The sequence below is a fragment of the Mesoplodon densirostris genome, chromosome 4 (genome assembly GCF_025265405.1).
Source record: "Mesoplodon densirostris isolate mMesDen1 chromosome 4, mMesDen1 primary haplotype, whole genome shotgun sequence".
Lineage (NCBI taxonomy): Eukaryota > Metazoa > Chordata > Mammalia > Artiodactyla > Ziphiidae > Mesoplodon > Mesoplodon densirostris.
This window is the reverse complement of record NC_082664.1, coordinates 47,180,128-47,194,686: the sequence shown is the minus strand read 5'-3', so window position 1 is coordinate 47,194,686 and position 14,559 is coordinate 47,180,128. Positions and strand designations below refer to the sequence as shown.

Genomic DNA, 14,559 nt, shown 5'->3' with positions numbered 1-14,559 from the left:
TAAGCTAAACCCTAAACATTTTGATATCGTGTATTTTACCATTTAGTTTGACATTTCTAATCTTCCATCAAATTCCCTCTTTGACCAATTAATTATTTAGAAGTGTATTGTTCAATTTCCAGATATATGGGTTTTTTGGTAACGTACTGTTATTTTTCTACTTTAATGCTGATGTGGTCCCAGAATATTCTCTATGAGATTTTAATCTTTTCATTTGAGACTGTCTTATGGCCTTGCATATGGTGTGCCATGTCTCAGTGAAAGTTCCATGTGCCCTTGAAAGAACGTGTTTTCTATAGCTGCTGGATACAGAGTTCTATAAATGTCAACTAGCTGAAGGTGGCTAGCAGTGATACTCATATCTTCTAGGTCTATGCTGTTCAACACGGTAGCCATCAGGCACATGTGGCTACTGAGTACCTAAGATAACTTGTGGCTTAATAAGAATTTTAGGTAAAAAAAAAAAAAAGTATGACTAACATCATGCAACTGATTTTGAACTGAGCTAATGGTGGTTCACTACTTTCAAAACAACAAAGGTAATTGCACATGCTACAGGAACATGGTGTGGAGTCCAAGATTAGGCCTTTGGCTATCTCGTGAAAAAATGAAAACAATTGAACAGAACCATAACAGCCCTAAAGATCTCTTCCTTAAAATAATCCAGACGTAAAAGTCTCTCTAACATACTATTTCTATAATCCCACATTTGAAACATACCCAGATATCTACTTCTAAATGGAAGGGATAAAATGGTCTAATTATGACCCTACCATTTAATAGTCAGTCACTGAAAATATACAATATATATTAAACAAGAAACCAAATCAGATAATATTACATGTGACAGAATTATATACTTACATGACTAAATTAAAAATTCAGTTTCTCAGTTGCACTACCCACATTTCAATAGCCACATATGGCTGGGGGCTACCTTACTGGATGGCATAGATACGGAACATCACTGCACAAAGTTGTAGTGGGTAGCACTGCAGTGGCCAGTAAGGTGGTAACTACGTGAAACAGTATTAGAAAACTCAGAAAACAGTGTGGGATGTGGACAAATTCATAGATTCATCAATTAATTTATCAGGCATTTACTATGTGCCTGCAACTTATGACAAAGCATTTTACAGAACGTTAAGAAATCGAATCTTTCATTTTTCTGCAACTGGCTGTGAACTAGACAGGTTACTTGTTATATGCTTCCATTTCCTTCTATCAAAGATGAGAAACGAATGTGGTATTTACTTCTACCTAATGTGGTGATTCATGCTCCGATGATAACCTGAAGGAGATGACAAACTCGCAAGACTCATCCACCTGTGTAAACAAAGGACTGACATGGAGGATAAAATCCTGCTTTTAGGGACTCTAAGTCAGATCTGTTGTAAAAATGCCACTTTGCACTAAAACAAATTGGGATGCTAACACTGTCCAGCTTTGTATCAAGCTGGTTAGTTCTCTTGGGTTTAAAAAAAAACAAACAAAACAAAACAACAAACTTAAAACATAAACATACAGAGGACAGCAGGAATAACAAGCAGAAGATGACAGTTCCTACTGTATCAAACACTTCATGAGTAATGTCATTCTTCATGAAGGAAATGAAAAATAGGTGGTGCAAACAAAGCAAAAGCAGATGGTTATCAAGGAATGTGGCTGGTCAGCGAGCCAACTGCTCACCAGCGCCTCATCCATCCTCTACATTCTCCATCCCAGGACTCACAGAGATAGATGAAGGAAAAAAAAGAAAAAAGAAAAAGCAAGGGGGGAAAGGCCTTTTTTATATACTGTCTTTGAAGCTGGGTTTATCCTGTAAAATGTTTTGTATCTTTTTCCACTTCAGAACATAAAGACCTACCTCATTCTTTAACAGGTACACAGAATTTCACTAAATGGACATCATATAATTTATTTACAGGAACACCTACTGATGAACATTGCCATCGCTTCCAAATTTTCACTATTATCAGCAATGTTAGAAATGAATAGCCAGGTGCATCTAGGTTTACACGGCAACTCCTGGCAGTTATCTTTAAATTTCCTCTGAATCATTTCATATTATATTTACAACCCTACCAACCTGTTTTCTTACTCGCAGCACTGCCCATTTTACTCTTTGCTAACCTGACTGGTCTCCTACTCCCTCTCTTCAAAGACAGTTCACAATTCATTTATTTGCCTTTCTTCATTTCACAGTTAGAAATGTTTAACACCTTTTCCTATCTTATTGGCTACTTTTCTTTTGTTATCCCCCTATGCCCTTTGTTCACTTTTCTATAGTTTTTTTTTTTAATTTTTGGCTGCACTGGGTCTCATTGCTGTGCATGGTCTTCCTCTAATTGCAGTGAGCAGGGTCCACTCTTCATTGCAGTGCGTGGGCTTCTCATTGCGGTGGCTTCTCTTGTTGCAGAACACGGGCTCTAGGCACGTGGGCTTCAGTAGTTGTGGCTCGCGGGCTCTAGAGTGCAGGCTCAGTAGTTGTGGTGCACGGGCTTAGCTACTCTGCGGCATGTGGGATCTTCCCTGACCAGGGCTTGAACCCGTGTCCCCTGCATTGGCAGGTGGATTCTTAACCACTGCGCCACCAGGGAAGTTCTATAGTTTTTTTTTTAAAGGGTTATTTATTAGAGAAATTAGCTATTTCCTTTCATACATCTTGAAATTATTCTTCCTCAATCTGCTTAGTGACTACTTATGTTTCTGCTCTACAAATTTTCCAAAATTTTATGCAGATATATTTATCAATTTTGTTGTTGTTGTTCAGTGGCTCTACAGTTTTCTATTGTTTTCCGAAAAGAATCTGCCAGTGAACCTATACCGTGCATCAGGGCTTTTACAACACTATTTCTTCCTTCCTTCCTCCCTCCCTCCCTCCCTCTTTCTTTCTTTACTTATTTATCTATCTAAGCTGGGTCATACTTGCGCCACGTGGGATCTTCGTTGTGGCATGCAGGATCCTTTTTTTTTTTTAGTTGCGGCATGTGGGATCTAGTTCCCTGACCAGGGACTGAACCTGGGCCCCCTGTGTTGGAAGCGCAGGGTCCTAGCCACTGGACCACCAGGTAAGTCCCTACAACACTATTTCTTATATTTTCTTTCCCAATTTAAAAATGCCTTCTTTGTTATCTAACAAATTCCTCCAGACTTATACTTGCTTTTCTTCCCTACAAAAGTACTCCCTTAAGCTGACTTTAAAAAGTGCCCCCGTGATAGAGACTGATGAAAACTAGGAGCAGATGGTCATACAGAGTCTGGGTTGTGTGCCATCTCTTGTAGTCAACAGTGCTACAAGAGATGGCACACAACCCAGCTCAGGCTTCAGAGGGAGCTCTCCAGCAGTCACGCCTGCCTGGGCTGCCCCTTGAGGACAGGTTAGAGGTGGCCTTGCTAAGGGAAGGAAGGCATTGTAGGCAGAGGAAATTCTGCTGTTTCACAAGGTGAGAAGTTAATCTGTCCTGCCCTAGAGAACCTCAATACACCAGCGGGACAGCAGGGACAGGAGTGTGCTGCTGATAAGGATCAGTTAAGAGTGTGACCCTCACCACTCCACGCTATCCCATGGCCACAGGTCGTCCTGGGTGACTGAGTGGATCTGGCTACAGGTGGGACTGGTCACCTAAGTCTGTCCCACGCAATCAGAAAAGTAGCACCCAGGCATGCACTCTATCAGGGATCCTACTATTAATTCTGTGCTAGATGATCATTAACATCGTCCTAACACCTACAACTTACTGAGCACTTACTTAGTGTCTTTCATAAAATTACTCTAATCCCCCCATCTGCCTTCTCAGTCCTTTCCCTCATCCTCTGTGCCTAGGGTAACGGCAATAGAAAAGTCCAAGAAGCACTACTAATGTATTTTAAGAAAGGTAAAACAAACAAACAAAACCCACAAAACTTTCGAATATGCCATTGAGGGCCTTAAAAATTAGTAAACCCTTTGAACCACTTATGCAGTTCAAGGAAAAGATCAGAGATGACGAAGAAGATTTATGCCAATTGTGAAATTAGTCATAATAGCAAAAACTGGAAACAACTTTAATGTCCAAAAGGAGAATGATTATCAAACGACACCATATTGCCATGAAGGACATTAAAATACTTTTGTAGACAAAGACATTAGTATGTGTTGATGAGATGTTGGGTTAAAGAAAACAAAAAAGCAGAGCATTAAACTATATACACATGGTATGATTCCAAATGAAAAAAATATATTTACAAGCACACACATACATAGAAACAAGGCTGGAAGCAAATATAACAAAACACTAACAGTTGTGAGAATATGGGTAAAATCTGTTTCCTTCTTTAGGTATTATTGTACTTTACAAGTTTCCTACAATAATCATACATACTTTTATAATCAGAAAAAAAGACAGTATTCAATCAATTAAAATTTCTCAAGCTCTGCCTCTGGGGATCATATCCACTATAAAAATATACACAATCCCCTAAAAGTATTTAAAGTCCTTAGGTCTCATGACACCAATTATATTCCTTAGGTTCCTTAAATCTAAAAGCAGAAAATGAGCATTAACAGTTTTTAGGTCAGTGGTGGAGAATTATCCCTAGCTCCAATTTGGATACAGGTTTGGTGAAAAGTTAACGATGATTCTGGCTCTAGAGATAAGGCAGAAAGGCTTCTTGGGGAAGAGAGAGCACAAATGCCCCTGGAGAAGAGCACAGCAATCTCCCTTATTTAAGCAGAAATGGTTAAAGAACTGCATATTTCTTGAACTAGGATACTAACACAGCAAGAATTACTAGCCATCAAATTTTTCTCCCTTAAATTCTTTAGGCATTCAAGAATATAATGTTTATGGACAAATGCAACATGAAAAAACAGTCCTTATCAGAATGGTTCTTCTATCTCATGTTAGAATATTTAGGTATGAGAAAATACACAGCTGACCCTTGAACAATGCAGGTTTCAACTGAGTGGGTCCACTAATATGCAGATATTTTTCAACAGTAAATACTACAGTACTACATGGTCGGAATTTGGTTGAATCTGTGGATGTGGAGGAACTGTGGATAAGGAGGGCTGCCTATAAATTACAGGTGAATTAACCCCTGTTGTTCAAGGGTTAACTGTAGTAAAAACATACTCCACTGGCAGGAATGAAGGTTAAGTGATTAGAAGAAAGTAGAAACAGAGCATTGTTTCGTTTTCTCCCTTGTAAAATGGGAATAGTGATTATCCTACTTGGTTATAGGCATTAAATAAGATAAATGTGAAAGCATCAGGTACAGGCACTTAGCACATAATATAGGCTAGTTTCCCTTTTCTTCATTGCAATGAGTGATTTTGCACTTAATCTTACTAATGTATTAAATTGAATATATATATATTTATATATATATATTTATTTATACATGTATTTCAGGTCTGGAGGTAAATTCAAGAATTAGCATAGCCCAGCAATAAGTAAGGAACAACTACTCTGAGTTTCCTCATTCTAAAAACAGATTAATAACTCATGGTTTTGTGGTAGGGAACAAATGACATAATAAACGTGAAATTCTTTTATAAATTCTAAAAGGTACACATAATGGTAAGAGTAGCCACTGATACTGATCGAAAACAAAAGTTATATTTTCTTAGCAGATCCACATGTATTGGTGTAAATACAATTAATAAGCTGCATGGGATGGGAGTTGTGACCCTTCTTGAAAGAAAATACCAAGCAGAAGTCAGGTTGATAAACCCTTGTCTAAAGATGGGGAGTCCAGCTACCTATAGAGCTTTTATTCTGCTGAGTGGGGCATACAAATGTGGGCCCAGAACCAAAATCCTATGACAATATTTTTATTAGCTACAGTGACTGACAACCAAAAAGATACTGGAGGGCAGAACAGAGATGTCTAAAGGGTAGTTTTTTGGATGTTGGCTGTGTCTTCCCCTTGAAATGTTTAGTAACATCTACATTTCTTGCTCGCCCTTTATCCCACCTCTCAATTTGTTTAGAGCCCATATTTCTGTTTCTTGGTAGAACTGTAGTCATATATTCTTAAAACTCATCAGTGAAGGTAGTGCTGCATTGTTTCTGATGCAAGGTACATATAAAAGCAACACTGGAACTTCCCTGGTGGTCCAGTGGGTAAGACTTCACGCTGCCAATGCAGGGGGCCTGCGTTCGATCCCTTCAGGGAACCTGCATGCCGCAACTAATCGTTTGCATGCCACAACTAAGAAGCCTGCATGCTGCAACTAAAAAGATCCCGCATGCCGCAACTAAGACCCAGTGCAGCCAAAATAAATTAAAAAAAAAAAAAAGCAATACTACCCATATGCTCATAAATTTTGCCTTTCTTTTTGAACCACACTTTAAAATAACTGGTTCCTAGGGCCTCCCTGGTGGCGCAGTGGTTGGGAGTCCGCCTGCCGATGCAGGGGATACGGGTTCGTGCCCCGGTCTGGGAGGATCCCATATGCCGCGGAGCGGCTGGGCCCGTGAGCCATGGCCGCTGGGCCTGCGCGTCCGGAGCCTGTGCTCCGCAACGGGAGAGGCCACAGCAGTGAGAGGCCCGCATACCGCAAAAAGAAAAAATAAATAAATAAATAAATAAATAAAATAACTGGTTCCTAAACCAGCAGGCAGATGTTCCCGGGTATCCTCAGATTATGCTCCCTGTCTCACTCCTACACTATCATAAACCAGTAAGCAATTTTTTTCAGTTTTGAGTGGAAAGATTACTTCAACTTGTTATCTATTGGGCAGCAGTCTTATTTTTGGTGTCAGATAAATGTATAATCCAGAAAATTATGTTCCTGTTAAAAGACCTGTAATTTTTTAAAATAAATTTATTTATTTATTTAATTTAAAAATTTTTGACTGCTTTGGGTCTTTGTTGCTGTGCACGGGGTTTCTCTAGTTGCAGCGACCGGGGGTTACTCTTTGTTGTGGTACACGGGCTTCTCATTGCAGTGGCTTCTCTTGTTGCAGAGCATGGGCTCTAGGCGCGCGGGGGATTCAGTAACTGTGGCACGCAAGCTCGGTAGTTGTGACTCACAGGCTCTAGAGCTCAGGCTCAGTAGTTGTGCCACACGGGCTTAGCTGCTCTGTGGCATGTGAGATCTTCCCGGACCAAGGATCGAACCCGTGTCCCCTGCATTGGCAGGCGGATTCCCAACCACTGCACCACCAGGCAAGTCCAAGACCTGTAATTTTTAAATGTTCTCCAGTACAAGATCCAAAGGAGACTGTGTTGAGAATGCTGCTTAAAATCATTCCTCTTTATCTCTTAAGGAAGCACACACATCAAAAGGCAGATGAAAAAGCAGAGAAGAAAGTGGGCACTGTTTTCGGACTGAGGCCAAGGTGGGAGATGAGGAAAGGATAGTGCTGGGAGGGTACCAAGGTTATAAGGAAGTGTTCCCACTGAACAATAACAAAAAAAGTAGCGCATTCAGGTATTTTTCAATCTAACTGCCAAACTCATACTGCCCACAAAATTATGTAAAGATGCATGTTCCCTGCTTAGGAGTCAGAAGAACTAATTATTGGGAGGCAGATTTGTTCTTTAATATCTAATTTTCCTTGAACTGCTAAACCATTACAAACTATATATTCAGCTAGTCTATTAATGAAACCTGAAAAAACTACATCTACATTTACAAGAACTTTGATATGCACATCACATTCAAGATCCTTATAGGCACAGCTAATCTGGCTAATTTACTGAAAAGAATCAGAGGTTAAACAAGAGTATTTAAATTGTGCTGTAAGCTTCCATATTTTATTTCAAAGTGGTTTCCAACAGTTAGTGAGGAGCTTTTCATAAGTAAAAGGAAAAAAGAGTCTGAAAGCAAAATTTTTCGTAAATACTGAAGACAACAGAATATCTCACAATCAACCTTTGGCCCCAAAAATTTAAGGCTTATTAGTAGTCAGTGTAAAGCTCTGAGAGCAGAGACCTGCCTTTCTCTTCTGTAACTGCCAGAATATTTTATGCAGATAACTGTACCCAAGGAGAGCTCAGTAAAACTGATTTGACCATTAGGACAGTAGTCCTGGGTCTCAACAGATCCTCACATCCTACTAGATGCTAGGCACTGTGCTGGGAACAAAGGGAAACAAACAAGCAAACTCCTCTTCCTTAGGAATACAAGGTTCAGAACGGGGAACGATGGGAAGTGAAGTGAAGCTGTCTGTTATCCCTGAACCTTAAAATTTCTTTTTCATTTCTAAATTTTGAATGGTTCTGGTACTTAGTTTTCACTTTTCTGCTTGGTCATAAAAAGAAATCCACTACAACACATCCCTCTTCTGAAAATAATTTGTATTTCAGCTTCTAAAGTTGTCTTGCCTTTACCATTCCTTCAACAATCTGCTTATTGTGTGCTACCCACTGCCGCTGCACTAAGCACTGGGGATCCAACTGAACAAAACCAGAATTCATGCCTGCGTGGAACTACATTCTGGATGCAGTTACTTTCCTCAAAAAAGTAACACCACTTATCATGCTCAATACCATGAAAGAATTGAGTATTGTGACAGAAATGGGGGGAAGAGATGGAAGTGGGGACCTATCTTAGTGAAGGTCAGGGACGTCTCACTGAGGAAGTAACATTTAAGTTGAGACATGAAAGGAAAAGTGACAATCAGGAGGAACAGTGTTCCAGGCAGAGGGAACAGCAAGGAAAAAGACCCATGGGTGGAAAAGTTTCATGTGTCTGAGGATGTGAGAGAAGGCCCAACTACTGAGCTGTGAACATGAGGGTACATGGCAAGCGTTTATTTTTTGAGTACTTAATACATGCTAGACATCATGCTAAGTACTTCAGTGCATGCTCTTATGTAATCACTACCAGAAACATGAAGTTAGATACTCCATTTTCAAAATGAAATAAGCACAGGAGAGACTAAGAAACTTCAAAATCACATAGCAAGTGGTGGAGCTTGAATCAAAACAGCTTGAATCCAAAGACCACATTTTAAACTCAACCTTACAGCCAAAGTTAGAAGGTAGGCAGTAGCCAAATCACATGGGGCTTAATATGCCATGGTAAGGAGCTTGAATTTTATTTTAAATAAAGTGGAAAGCCACTGAAAAGGTTTAAGCAAAACAGTGACATTATCTGATTTACATTTCTACTGTGGCTGTTGTGTGAAGGCCAGAGGGAGGCTAGGGAGTAGCTGTATGTGTAAAAGAAAGGAAACTAATAAGTAGCCGTGAGAGAAATGATAGTGGTCTGGACCAGAAGTAGACAGATTCAAGATCTACTCTGGAGCAGATCAAATTAGACTTGTCAATATTTTGGATACATGGAATAAGAAAAAAGGAAAAAGCTAGGATAACTCCCGGGTTTCTGGCTTTAGTGACAAATGGGTCGTGATTTATAATAATGAAGTGATTCAGAATCATACTAAGTTTGGGAAGGAAGGGTAGATTGACCCAATCATTCAACAAATCTTTATTAAGCTGCTACTATGTGAGGATACAGCAGAGTACAAAACTGCTTTGTTCTCACAGAGCTTACATCACTGGAGCAGGGGGCAGTTAGACAAATTAATATGTAAACCATAAGACGGTGATAAGTGCTATGGAAAACAATAAAGCAGGTTAAGTGGGAAAGGACGTTACTATTTCAGTTGAATAGTCCAAAGAAAGAGTTCCTCTAATGTATGAGCAGAGGCCTAAAGGAATCAAAGGAAGAAGCCCTGAAGACTTCTAGAAGAAAAGAGTCCTGGCAGTCTGAATAAGACTGCAGTGGTCCTGAAGCAGGAGTGTTCTTGGTATGTTTGAGGACTGGCACGGAGGCCAGGATGGTACTAAAGAGTGGGTAAAGGAAAAGCAACAGGAGATCAACGGAGGAACAGACAGTACAGAACTTTGGATAAGGACTCTGGCTTTTTTTTTACTTTGGGTAAAACAGGAAACCCCTGGAAGATGTGAACAGAGGCATGGAGGAGTGGTGTTACTCTGGCTGCAATATGGGAATTACACTATAAAGGAGAAAGGGAAGCAGGAACTCAAGAGGCAATAATCCTCTGGTGGACCAAACCAGGAGGGAGTGAAAGGGTTGGATTTAGGATAGGCTTTGAAGGGTGGATGGGATTTGTTGATGGGATTATATATGGTGGCATTAAGAGAGGAGTCAAGGAAGACTGGAAGGTTTCTTTGGCCTGTGCCAGGGAGTGAGGTTACCATTTACTGGGCTGGAATGAGCATGAGAGGAACAGATTTATGATGGATAATCATGAATTCAGTGTGCCATATTAAGATGGAGATTCTCATTACAAATTTAAATACAGACAGAGTATGCAGCTGTTTTCTTGATTTCACAAAGGCCTGGGTTGGAGATACAAGTCTGGCAGTGTTCAGCATATAGACGATATTTAAATTATGGGAATTAATCTTAGAAAAAGTATATGGAGAAGAGGGTCCAGAACTGAACCCATGATAAACTCCATCAGTTAGACATTTCCATCTCATACCTAGTATTCTTATAATAAGACTGTGTTAATTTTTTAAGCTATTACTTATTACATCAGCAGTTTCTAAAGTCATCAAGTACATCAAATGAGACACAGTGATGAACTAAAAGACTGTATCATACAAATCTCCTCAAAAGAAATGAACTCCATTCATGATGAGAGGACTGTCAGCAACTCAAAAAACACTTCCAAATACAGCCGTTATATAATCCAGGGGTTAAGTGCATGGCATATGGGTTCAGGCTGCCTGGAATTTAATTCTGGTCCCCACACTTATTATCTGTGTGACCCAGGGAAAGGTACTGTGCAGTTTCCTTAGCAGTAAGTTACAGAAAATAACTTACCGGGTTGTTGTAAATGAATTAATACCTGAACTTTTGCACTGAAAAAATTAGCTGGCTTAATATCATTGACACTAAGTTATTGAAACAGAAGTTGAGCCTGAGAGACCTTGCAGCTAATCACACTAATTTTTCAATTATCTTAACCAAGGACTTGTAGGTCTCTGTTTAAATTTCAAAACAAGGCCAAAACGCGTCTTTGACTTCTCTTAACTAAGGGCTTGCAGCTCCCAGTCTGGATTTTAAAACAAAGCCAAAACACATACCCAAACTCCTTAGCATCTAAAACAATCTTTGGAAAGGGGAGGAACTAGCTAGCCTAGTTCACACATTAGAGTAAGCATGTCTGATAAGATCCACCTGTGACACAGGCTACCAGGGCCCGAATCCCTCTTAACCAGTTATTTGTTTCTCCTCTGGTCTCTCCTCTAGAGAATGAACGTGCTTTTGAAAACAAAGGTTAAACCCAGCATTTGAATGGGAGTGGAACAAAGTACCGAGAATCCAACTCTATGGCAGTAATAGGAGAAGACCTCTCCACAGCCACCATCTATCCCTTTTCCCTAGTACCCAAGAGCACCGTGAGGTCAGACTCCTCTCGAGTGGATTAGGGGGAAACGGCGACCTTCTCTCTTCTGGCCTCCATCCCCGACTCCTTCCCCTGGGAGCAAAGCGCCGGCGCAAAGCAGTTACCCTCCCTACCTCCCCCTCCTCTCGCTGGGCTCCGGGGCCCAAACTCAGGCCCCAGGCTCCAGCCTCCGAGCCGCTGGAGATACCCGGGTTAGAAACCATAGGGCCGTGGCGGCTGCCGTACCTTTCACGGTCGCGGCCGTCGAAGTAGACGAAATCGCCGATCTGGACGCACTTGGCGCAGGTCAGCCGCCGGCGGGTGGTGTTGCACAGTGGGCACCGCTCGACTGCCACGTACAGTCCCTCCGCGTCGTCCACGGAGTCTACGAGGTCCCGGGCGACGGGCTGGGGCCCGCAGCCAGGAGCCTCCGGCGCCCGGGATCCCTTCCCACTGGGAGACGCCATGATGGACTGAGAGCAGAGCCAGTCACGTGGGATTTTGTTTTCAACCAGGTGCATCCTGGGCGAGGAGGAGGAGGGGCCTGGGGAGGGGCCGGAAGCGCGGCGGGAGTCCCGCGAGACCCTCGCCCGGCCTCGCCCAGCCCTCGGCAGCCGAGGGCCGAAGGGGCAGTGGCTTTTTCTGACAGCTCGGGGGCGGCCGCTTCCGAAGCAGGAATTATGTTTAGACGGGCGAGTCAGCCCAACAGAATGTCATCAGCGGCTCAATCACGCCCAGGCTACACGTTAACGCCTCCAGCTTGTGCAAGAAATAGTAATACGATGCCCTAAGGATTCTGGGAAAACAGACTGGGAACACAATGAGGGAATTTCTGTCATTCGCTCTGGATGCTTTTAAATTTGGCTAAAACTACCGCAGGGTTGGGTGAGAGAACTGGGTCTTGGAACGAGGTTGAATTTTGGCCCACCCGCCTTCTTAATAGCTGTGTAATTCGGGGCAAATTCCTCACCTCTCTCCGCCTGTGTTCTTAACTGTTAAATGGAAAGAATTTCAGTACCCACCTAAGGATTAATAAGTAAATCCGTTTAATAGTAATCTGATAAGTACTTTACCAATAATAGCTAACCAGTGGAAACAACTGTACTTGAACGTGTAAATCAAAGTTGTATCTTTCTGAAAAATAAATTTTAATGTCCAGCATTCCACCCCTTCTCTGGGCCATATCTTAAAGAATTTGAACTAAGTAGAATTTAACATGGTTAGATGACTCCAAATTTCCTTCTGTGGGGATAAATAAGGTGGGTTAGAGGATTATATCAGAGTAACTAGTGTTTGAATATGCCTGTAAACTACAGAAGAAAAAAACAGGCTCATAGGTCAAATGATCAAGACCACTGATTCTCAAGGATTATTTTGGCAGGCTGTAAATTAATGACTGCCCTAAATTCTCTCTCCAGCTAGGGCTTCTCTCCCAAGTTCCATACCCCCAAATTCATAACTGCCTACACTAGGCTTAAAGTAATGTACAGTGACCACCAACAAACTCAGCAATTGGGAAACTGAAATTAAAACTGAACTCCCAGGAATTCCCTGGCAGTCCAGTGGTTAGGACTCCAAGCTCTCCCTTCTCAGGGCCACAGTTCGATCCCTAGTCAGGGACTAAAATCCCACAAGCCTGCACGGTGCCGCCAAAACAAAAAACCCCTGAACTCTCCCTCCCCACAAATGTCTCCTCATCTTAGTGAAAGACAATCACTGCCCACTTGGGAACAAGGGCCATGACTCCTGTTAGTCCATCCCTCCCTGTTAATCTCCACCTCTCCATCAAATGCGGCTGATTCCACAACCTAATTAGGTCTGGAAGCTGAGCTCTTTGCTCCAGCCTCTTAGTCTTATCTGGGCTATTTTAATACAATTACATAGGATTATAAAAGTACCCCAAAAAAGCGCAAAATCCCTAAACTGTTTTCAAAGTAGACCTTATACTAAACCTGAATGGTTCCTGAAAGTTTAAGATTTATTTTTGGGCTTCCCTGGTGGCGCAGTGGTTGAGAGTCCGCCTGCCGATGCAGGGGACACGGGTTCGTGCCCTGATCCGGGAAGATCCCACATGCCGCGGAGCGTCTAGGCCTGTGAGCCATGGCCGCTGAGCCTGCGCGTCCGGAGCCTGTGCTCCCCAACGGGAGAGGCCACAACAGTGAGAGGCCCGTGTACCGCAAAAAAAAAGATTTATTTTTAACGGAGGGAAATAATTTTCTCTGACCATTTCAAACAAAAGGATGTTTATTTAATTTTTCTTAAGTTTTCAGACTTCCATGTTTCATTTGTATTCTGATAGGATCCTTCACAGGCCCGTCCGTACCTGATGGCCCAGATCATCTACTCAATATTTAAAAAGGCAAAAAATAGACAATTTTCTATCCTGTTTTATGCAGTTATTTGAAATTTCTATATACTGCTATGTATTTTTAGAGAACACATGTTAATGTACTACATCTTTAACAAGAGCAAAGCATTAAATTTTAATGATGTTACAGTATCGTTCTAGCAAGGCCCTAAATCTTTCAAATTCTGAAGTTTACTTTTTCCATTTTAAAAATAACATATGAGTCATTTTGAAAAAAAGTTTCTTCATTTCTTAGGCATGGTTACTCATACAGAATCACACTTTAATAACTAAAGTCAAAATGTGCATGGAATATCTATAATCCAGCTGTTTCTGTGCTGGGCTTATGCACATATTCAAACCAACATACTGTGAGATGTTGAATGATATACTCAGGTTTTTTTAAAACCCTTTAGAATAGGGTAGATGTTTTCAAATGCTTCATAGATCTCAGAACGTTCTTTGGCACCTGTAAAGAAATACAAGTTTACATAATCTTTAAAAACAATACTAAAATTTTCTTAAGACTAAAACTTCATTGTCATCTCCAGTTACTTTTAATACAATAACATCTCTTTAGGTGTACCTGAGAAGTGACATTTATTCCTGGTAAAGACAAAAGAATTTGGTGACCACAGCTACATTCCCACAAACACATACCCTAGAGCAGAGTTCTCCAGTATCAGTATGTCTTTAGCCTCCTAGGGCATAGTATGAAATAGGGAATGTTATCTCTCAGTGTATTATGAATGTGACCACAGAACACGACCTTCATCAGCATCTGTGGGCACTTAGCTACCAGCAAAAGGAACTTCCTTTCATCTACTCATGTCTAGTTAACATGCTGATTCC

The 14,559-nt window shown here is 41.2% G+C and overlaps 2 protein-coding genes across 3 annotated transcripts in view; both read right to left on the bottom strand.

Annotated features, from left to right (window-relative positions):
- The window catches only part of ATG14 (autophagy related 14), a 37,478-nt gene extending 25,650 nt beyond the window's left edge, over positions 1-11,828 (bottom strand). For both annotated transcript variants that reach the window (XM_060098095.1, XM_060098096.1), the window contains exon 1: positions 11,607-11,828. In XM_060098095.1, coding sequence (XP_059954078.1) covers positions 11,607-11,827 — 221 coding nt within the window. In that variant the 5' untranslated portion in view covers position 11,828. The remainder of the gene's footprint in view (positions 1-11,606) is intronic.
- A 2,271-nt stretch (positions 11,829-14,099) lies between these two features.
- Positions 14,100-14,559, bottom strand: part of TBPL2 (TATA-box binding protein like 2) — a 33,625-nt gene continuing 33,165 nt past the window's right edge. The window contains exon 7 of the mRNA XM_060098094.1: positions 14,100-14,176. Coding sequence (XP_059954077.1) covers positions 14,100-14,176 — 77 coding nt within the window. The remainder of the gene's footprint in view (positions 14,177-14,559) is intronic.